This window comes from Lampris incognitus, chromosome 2, assembly GCF_029633865.1.
Source record: "Lampris incognitus isolate fLamInc1 chromosome 2, fLamInc1.hap2, whole genome shotgun sequence".
Taxonomy (NCBI): Eukaryota; Metazoa; Chordata; class Actinopteri; order Lampriformes; family Lampridae; genus Lampris; species Lampris incognitus.
The window spans coordinates 36,034,579-36,043,822 of record NC_079212.1 but is presented as its reverse complement, the minus strand read 5'-3'; the positions used below and the strand labels follow the sequence as shown (position 1 = coordinate 36,043,822).

Below are 9,244 nucleotides of genomic sequence, written 5' to 3'. Positions count from 1 at the left end.
CTTCCCCAATTGTACCTGTCCAATTACCCCACTCTTACGAGCCATCCCATTCACTGCTCTACCCCTTCTGCTGATCCAGGGAGGGCCGCAGACTACCACATGCCTCCTCCAATACATGTGGAGTCGCCAGCCGCTTCTTTTCACCTGACAGTGAGGAGTTTTGCCAGGGGGACATAGCGCATTGGGAGGATCATGCTATTCCCCCCAGTTCCCCCTCCCCCCTGAACAGGCACCCCAACTGACCAGAGGAGGTGCTAGTGCAGTGGCCAGGTCACATACCCACATCCGACTTCCTACCCGCAGACACGGCCAGTTGTGTGTGTAGGGACGCCTGACCAAGCTAGAGGTAACATGGGGATTCGAACTGGCGATCCCCGTGTTGGTAGGCAATGGAATAGACCACTACGCTACCCGGACGCCCCAGGCCTGATGGATTTTAAGGCCATGCTCATTCCTGCAGACCTTAGCACAAATGTATCTTTAAGTTATCGTCATTGATAATCTGTTTGCCAAGCTTATCATCGTTAGGTCCGTCCTATTGGGGTCCTCATCCCCCCCCCCCCCAGGGTCCCCTGGGGCTATATCTCTGTGTGTCTATCTGTAGCTTTTGTATTGATAAATTTCATTGGACATTGTTTTGGACCACCAGCCAGCAAACTGGCAGAGCCGTCTTAATACAGCCACAGTACTATGGCAGCCGATGGTTGAGAACGATGAAAATACATCTCCTTCTTGGAGACATAATTGGATAAGTTATCAGTTATGGTTTGTTAGTGTTTGTTGTTCCTGATGTTTGTATTAAATTTTATTTCATACGATCAGATTGACAGATTGTTAGTGGCTTCTGCAAAATACAACTAACTTTGTTACACCAAAATCTGTGACCTGTCAGATTACCTGACACTGCCCTTAAAACACACTATTTTGGCCGCCACCCAGATGCTAAATTTAATAGAGTGTTTTAAAAGTAGGGTCACATAGTCTGACGGGTCACAGATTTTTGTGTAACATCGACAAAGGTTGATTCAGATTTACCAATCTTTACCAATCTTCTGCCACATAGACTAGTTATTTGTTTAGTTATTGTGTAGGCTACTGTATTTCAACATATGCATGTTTATTTTGTATCTAAATTCATTTTCTCCCTTAGCATTGACGCCTCAGGCTTTTCCATTTTATAATTGTTTTAATTACCTGCTGTTTTATGTCCAAGGTTTAGATGTTCAACAGTTTTAAGTAAAATTAAATAAGCAAACACTTGATACAAATTTCATAAGTTTGAAACAAAAGTATCAATGAAAATAGAACAAATTTAAAAATTTTCAAGAGGTGCATCAGATCTCGATGCACAGTTTGTGAATCCTCACGTTGCGTTAAAGTAAAAAACAACGATACAAAATAACTCCTCCATCGTTTGCTGTGTACCCTACAGCTTCATTGTGTTTACAATGTGCAGAATTATGTGTCTGTTAATGTTAGTTGCTTGAACATCACCATTCACATTTTGAGTGGTCATCTGATTGCCATGGTTCTTTAAATACAATCGAAACAGAAATAAACATGCTCCGTTTGCCCCAGTTGTTTCTTGGTATAGTTGTTGTACCCTGAACTTAATGAGGAGTAACCTGGAAAACATTTGTCCATCTTAACAGAGACTGACAGCATAGCATTAGCTTTGCATTTTTGGTTCAGACACTTTTAGAATACATTCGGGACAATCCTCTTCATGTGATTCATTCACAATTTAGGTTGTAGTTGTTGAATGCATGCACAAACCTGAGTTACGGCTTTGGGCTTTGACTTTGGGATGACTGATTTCAGAGTTCAGTACAGATGGGGGGGGGGGGGTTCCAGACCTGATTAGCAGACTGCTAATTCTCTAGTGAGTACTCTAAGATGCTGAAAATATTTTCTAACAAAGTTCACAATACAAGGAAACTTACTTTCTGTCTCGTTTGCTGTCCCACTAAAGATGACTGTTGCTGAGAGAAGACTGGTCAAAAATTACAGGTGTTGCTGAAAGTGAGGGAGAGGTGCAGAAGGACCATGGGAACATCGGGGGAAAAAAGGGAGAGTGCGAATGCTGAGATAATCATTGTGGCATCCAGTGAAGAGGAAGATGTGGCAGTGGAGAGGGAGGAAAAAAGAGTGAATAGTTTGCACCAAGAGGAGGCATGGGGGAAGAAGGAAGTGATCGGTGGAGGTAGAACAGTGGTGGATGGGGAAGAGGAGGAAGGTGGTTGTTTCTGTTGTAGTGAGACTTTGATGCAGTTCATTAGGAAACACTGGTCTGGGGATGGACAGACTGACAAACGCATAGCCGGAAACCCAGACCCGCAGGGCTCCCCCAAGCCAGAAAAGGTGTCATTGCGTATGATTTCTCACTTCTTGGGTCCCAACCACCCTGCTGACATAGCTGTGGCCTGTTCTAACACACCTTACTGCCTCTATCTGTACAGAGGGGTAAACCTAGGAGAGAGGCAGAGTGCCAACATTGTTCTGATTGGCTACTTTGATCAGCAGTCAGGGGTCAAAGCACTGAGGCTTCTGGATGCTGTGAAGGTCCATGTGAACTCGAATCCACATGTTGGCCAGACAGATATGAACGCACATTCCAAGGTGGACAGCCAGTTGAGCAGCAACACAAACACAGTGGCCGTGGAATCATACCTCTTGATCAAGACGCTAAAGAACTTTGGTCTTCTTCTGTCCAACCTGGCTGTGTTCTGCTGTGACTCTCAAGACCAAGAGGAGAATCGGGAGTTTGTATCCCATCTCCGTGCTTTCAACCCCGGGCTCATCTCTCTCTGCGGCCTCACTGGGCTGACTGGAAGAGCCTGCCACACTGGGGTAACGGCCTCATTTGGCCACGTGTTAGAGTTGGTAAGGAGCCTCCACCATCATTACACCACCTGCACCTCCACCAATGACAGTCTGAAAGAGCTGTTTGCTAACACAGAGCCATACGACCCTTCCTTACCCCTCTCTGCTCAGTGTCTGTTCTTCGGCCGTGTGGTGCAGAAGATAGCCAACACTTGGAGGGACTTAGCGGAGTATTTCCAATCCCTGGTGAAGACAGGGGATGCCAGACAGATTGCAGCCCAATTGTTGGACCCAAAGGTCAAGCTGGGTGTCTTGTTTCTGTCCGAGGCGCTGGAGCCCCTCTGCGCCTTCAAGGAGGTTTGGCAGTGGAAAATTGGGGACCTGGCCGAGATGCTGCAGTTGCTGTTCACGTTGTCCCACACCTACACCATGCGCCTCCTCACACCCTCCACCGGCGAGCATTTCCTCCAGAAGAGAGATCTGGCGCTCCTCCACGATACCACAAAGCTTCCCTCTGCTCTGGGGATCAATGTGGGAGCTCCTGCCCACGACTTCCTGTCACTGCAGTCTGAGACGGGAGAACTGAGGAAGGAGTTTCTGGCGAATGTAGCAGCATTCTACAAGGCGGTCACGGAGAGCTTGGCGGAGAGTTTTCCGGAACAGCTCAGCGAACTGACACTGAGGAATATTGCCATACTGCTGAAACCAGCGTGCAACAACAAGGTGAGGGAGTCTTTTTAAAGGCTGATTTTGGCTTTTATTTGACAAGAGAGTCGAGGGTGACCAGAAACCAGACTAGAGAGGGAGATGGAAAGGCATGCCACAAAGGCAGGATTTGAACCCAGGTGTTTGCTTTCAAGACTGAGCTAAACTGGTTTGGTGCACATGTCAGCAGTGTGTGTTTTACCTGAAACATACTCGATTATCAGTGAGTATATTTCCTTTTTTTCTGTTTTGTTTATATATTGCACAACAACATCTTGGAAGATTTAAACAATTTTTTTAGATACTGCCAAGTGTTGCTCAGATAGTTTTGTTTTTTAATGAAATTCTCCATTTCTCTCTAATTTGTAGTGCATCTCTTGTGTGTTGTTGTTCCCGTACCATGTGTGTTTTCGCTGCAGGTTTCCAAGAGCTCCAGCAGGATAGTGTTGGAGCTTGGCATACAGCTGGGTCTATGCAGCCCCAGGTCAAAGGAAGCTCATCAACTGACTCAGGAATATGTTCAATACTTTAGCACAGTGGAGCAGAAGGAGGATGGGAGAGGAGCAGGAGCCTATCAATATTGGACCAAGGTATACTGGTGCACCAATTTAGGTGCTTCTTGAAAACTTGGGCTATGTTGAGCCTGCAACTTAGTCCTAGCCTAATTCTTTTTTTCTTTTTTCTATTTTTTTTTTTAACCTCAAATGTGACACAAACTATTTTTGTGTGTGAACACAGAAAATCCATATGGAAACACATCATTACAATTCTGATTTGAGCCACTTTCATATGTGGTTTTAGATTAGATACATTTCAACTCGATTTATGCTTTCACTCCTGTGTGTTTACAATGCATTTACACCAGCGGCTCCTTTGTCCCCACTTCTGTTTTGCTCTTCTGTTGATGTTGCGCTACCAGATATCCTTTCCTACTTGACAAATAAACATTGGTATCTCACTTAGCCCTGCAGACACAGTGTGGCTCCATCTCTGCGTGCCTTGGCGAGCCGCAGTCACCCAGAAACTGCCTCTCTGACACTTAAGCGATGCTTTATGTGTACTGTATCTGCAGAGAAGCATGTCCTAGTCTTAAGATATACAATTGTAAACATGATATAAATCATATACAGATATACACTCACCGGCCACTTTATTAGGCACACCTGTCCAACTGCTCGTTAACGCAAATTTCTAATCAGCTAATCACAAGGCAGCAACTCAATGCATTTAGGCATGTAGACATGGTAAAGACGATCTGCTGCAGTTCAAACCAAGCATCAGAATGGGGAAGAAAGGTGATTTAAGTGACTTTGAAAGTGGCATGGTTGTTGGTGCCAGACGGGCTGGTCTGAGTATTTCAGAAACTGCTGATCTACTGGGATTTTCACGCACAACCATCTCTAGGGTTTACAGAGAATGGTCCGAAAAAGAGAAAATATCCAGTGAGGGGCAGTTCTGTGGGCGAAAATGCCTTGTTGATGCCAGAGGTCAGAGGAGAATGGCCAGACTGGTTCGAGCTGATAGAAAGGCAACTGTAACTCAAATAACCACTCATTACAACCGAGGTATGCAGAAGAGCATCTCTGAACGCACAACACGTCGAACCTTGAGGCAGATGGGCTACAGCAGCAGAAGACCACGCCGGTGCCACTCCTGTCAGCTAAGAACAGGAAACTGAGGCTATAATTCGCACAGGCTCACCAAAATTGGACAATAGAAGATTGGAAAACCGTTGCCTGGTCTGATGAGTCTCGATTTCTGCTGCGACATTCGGATGGTAGGGTCAGAATTTGGCGTCAACAACATGAAAGCATGGATCCATCCTGCCTTGTATCAACGGTTCAGGCTGGTGGTGGTGGTGTAATGGTGTGGGGGATATTTTCTTGGCACACTTTGGGCCCCTAAGTACCAATTGAGCATCGTGTCAACGCCACAGCCTACCTGAGTATTGTTGCTGACCATGTCCATCCCTTTATGACCACAGTGTTCCCATCTTCTGATGGCTACTTCCAGCAGGATAATGCGCCATGTCATAAAGCTCGAATCATCTCAGACTGGTTTCTTGAACATGACAATGAGTTCACTGTACTCAAATGGCCTCCACAGTCACCAGATCTCAATCCAATAGAGGACCTTTGGGATGTGGTGGACCGGGAGATTCGCATCCTGGATGTGCAGCCGAGAAATCTGTGGCAACTGCGTAATGCTATCATGTCAATATGGACCAAACTCTCTGAGGAATGTTTCCAGTACCTTGTTGAATCTATGCCACAAAGGATTAAGGCAGTTCTGAAGGCAAAAGGGGGCCCAACCCGGTACTAGCAAGGTGTACCTAATAAAGTGGCCAGTGAGTGTATATGCAACTCAAGTCTGTATGGCAAAGTTGGAATTCATGTGTATTTGACAGGACAGATTGATGGCATTGGCTAGCTCCTATTGGCACTACTGTTCATTTTTCATTGACCACTCATAGTTCTCGCCTCAGCAAAAATCCTAGTCCAATAAAATTAAATGCTTGTGACACATGCAGTTGGGGTACAGTTGGGATGTGGTTATGGCAGACATTAGTTGAAAATGCTGATGCAAGTCCATGGAAAGACACAAAAGTCACTGATTTTAGATTCATTTGTTTTTTTCTTTCAAACATGTGAGCCCTCGTAATATGTGAACAGTGAGACAAAAAAAAAACCTGCGTCTGACCAAAATATAAAATTTTTAATTTAGCATAAGGTCTGCAGTGTTGAGTTAATTGTAGATCAGATATGTATCTTATATGTGGCCATGCGATTCTAGTATGAGTGATAAAATCTCATTTCATGTGGATTTTATGTCTGCCTCTTCGGCACATATGACAGCCTTAATATGCCATCGTTCAGTGGCCTGACCAGAAAAAGATGAATGACAGCAATGATGGAGGTCAGTGGAAAGACGGCAATAGTCGTTGACTTAATATTTATTTGAGGAGATGCATCTATTCAAGCTAAACCTATGGACACGTCACATTGGATTGGTGGTTTGAACCATTTGTTTGTGAAAAGGCTGGTTATTGGTTTGAAACATCAGCCCAAACAGGTGGGGAAAACTCCTGGGAGCAAAAAGTGAACAGTTGTTGCCAAGGTACTGCATGGCACTAAATATCCATTTGCTACATGTTGATAATGTACGTTTTAATGTACCTGTTCCATACCATGTCTTGTATCAGCTTTATCTTTACTCTGTGTGCAGGCATTGCAGAGCATGGGACAGGACTCAATTCTGCGTAGACTGTTCCTGATACTCCTGGCCCTTCCTAGTTCCATATGCAGGGAGCTGGTATTTGCCAAGGTCAGTACTTCTGACTAGAGAAGTACATTTCCAAGAGAAAATGTGTGTGGTAGACAAAAGCAGTTGGATATGTTTTTTACTTAAGTAAATCTTAACATTTTAATATAAATTTAAATTTAGGGAAAAAATGTAAGAATTAAAGTTGAATATCTTAAAGGTAAAAGTGGGAAAACTGAAATGCATCTACAGATTTCCTGAATATTTAACAAACCACAATGGCAAGTGGGTTCAGAATTTCATAGAAATGGCAAGTCTTAACCTCAGTATACACTGGTCATTAATGTAAACTAAGTCTAAATATGATGTATCCATTTGTGTCCGTGCTGATCCATATATAGCTGGGGACTCAAAAGTCAAGTGCAGTATTCAAGAGCAGACTGACTGCTACCTACTTGAATTAGAAGTAAAGCTTTCGGCATTTATAGGTTCATCGTATTGGTCTATAGACTTGCAAGATAAAACATGCCTTGAATGGAAAAAAGTACTCTTGATTTTTTTTGGATAAATGTTTTGTTTAATCTGCTTGTTTTGGCTCTTTTTTTCTTCTCTGTTGTACATGTTATTTTTTGCCATGTTTATGTTGCATATGTATTTGCATATATATTCATATTTGCTCCTATCTCCAGGTGTTCTCTAGCAGTACTAGCACTGACTCCCTAGACATGAAAGACGACCTCAAAACCCCACCCAGACAGGAAGTCAGCAGGACAATGGCCAAACCCAACCTCAGGAAAAAGAGAAAGTCCAGCGAAGCAGGTAATAACAACAGTGGCGAGGAAGAGGCTGATAAAGACTGTTTGACAGATGACGGCAAAATCTGGGAGGTGAACAGTGGCAGACAGCATACAAACATGGACAACTTGTCAGACTGCACCAATTCCTCTGGTAAGACCCTACGCTCGGCCACAGTTGAGTTGGATTCCCGCATGCCTGACTTTGATTTTGAAATATGCAAGATCAAACTGAACTCTTAGCTACAGACGGGTGACACATTCAAGGATAAACCAACATAAAGTGTCTTAGTAAAGTGTTGGGCCAGGGGCGTCCAGGTGGCGGGTGGTCTATTCCGTTGCCTACCAACATGGGGATCGCCGGTTCAAATCCCCGTGTCACCTCCAGCTTGGTCAGGTGTCCCTACAGACATAATTGGCCGTGTCTGTAGGTGGGAAGCTGGATGTGGATATGTGTCCTGGTTGCTGGACTAGTGCTTCCTCTGGTTGGTCGGGACGCTTGTTCGGGGGGGAGGGGGAATTGAGGGGAATAGCATGATCTTCCCTCGCACTACGTCCCCCTGGTGAAACTCCTCACTGTCAGGTGAAAAGAAGCGGCTGGCGACTCTACATGTATCGAAGAGGCATGTGGTAGCCTGCAGCCCTCCCCGGCTCGGCAAACGGGGTGGAGCAGCGACCGGGATGGCTCAGAAGAGTGGGGTAGTTGGCCATGTAAAATTGGGGAGAAAAGGGGGGGGAGTAAGTGTTGGGCCACCACGAGTCTCCAGAACAGCTTCAGTGCTCATTGTCATAGAGTCTACAAGTATCTGAACTCTACTGGAGGGATAGAACACCATTCTTCCAAAAGATATTCCCTCATTTGGTGTTTTGATGATGGTGATGGAGAGCGCTGTCTAGCACGTCAGTCCAAAATCTCCCATAGGTGTTCAGATCTGGTGGGTTGAGATCTGGTGATTGCAAAGGCCATAGCATATGAGTTACATCATTTTCATAATCAAACCATTCAGTGACCCCTTGTTTCCTGTTGTCATCCTGGAAGAGACCACTCCCATCAGGATAGAAATGTTTGATCATAGGGTAAAAGTGATCAGTCATAATAACTTTGATTTGCAGTGACCCTTCCCTCTAAGGGGACAAGTGGACCGTGTCAGGAAAATGCCCCCCACATAATAACAGAGCCCCCGGACCCCCTCACTGTAGGGGTAAAGCATTCAGGTTCTTCCTTTGATTTGTCACCTGTCTGTAGTTCAGAAATGATATCTAGTTTTTTTTTCCCCCAATGCCAAGCACATTTCATCAGATAAAAGGACAAAGATTCTACCACAGATGTTAACAACTGACAGTTTACAAAATTTCCCCAAGTCCCACCTCCCATTAGTCACCCTGTCACATTTATCCATTAAATAGCCTAGGCCAACTGTAGCTCATTTACCTTTAAGCAGATACCTGTTGATGGTCTCATTTATTCATTTGAAAGTATGGTCTTCCGCAAAGTAAAATTCATAGAAAGTAATTCTGAAAGTCAAAGATTTTGGTTTGGGAAACAACAACACATATTCACTTTTTCCCATTTATTTAATGATGTCTTGTAACTAATCCAGTGTTACCTACTGTATGTTGCATCTAAGCTGATCTCGGTGCCTCTTAGTGGGGTGTCTGAG

The 9,244-nt window shown here is 44.5% G+C and overlaps 1 protein-coding gene across 1 annotated transcript in view; it reads left to right on the top strand.

Annotated features, from left to right (window-relative positions):
- Window positions 1-2,046: 2,046 nt before the first annotated feature.
- Window positions 2,047-9,244, top strand: part of dnmt3bb.3 (DNA (cytosine-5-)-methyltransferase beta, duplicate b.3) — a 50,830-nt gene continuing 43,632 nt past the window's right edge. Inside the window, exons 1-4 of the mRNA XM_056299567.1 lie at window positions 2,047-3,546; window positions 3,948-4,118; window positions 6,754-6,852; window positions 7,479-7,676. Coding sequence (XP_056155542.1) covers window positions 2,047-3,546; window positions 3,948-4,118; window positions 6,754-6,852; window positions 7,479-7,676 — 1,968 coding nt within the window. The remainder of the gene's footprint in view (window positions 3,547-3,947; window positions 4,119-6,753; window positions 6,853-7,478; window positions 7,677-9,244) is intronic.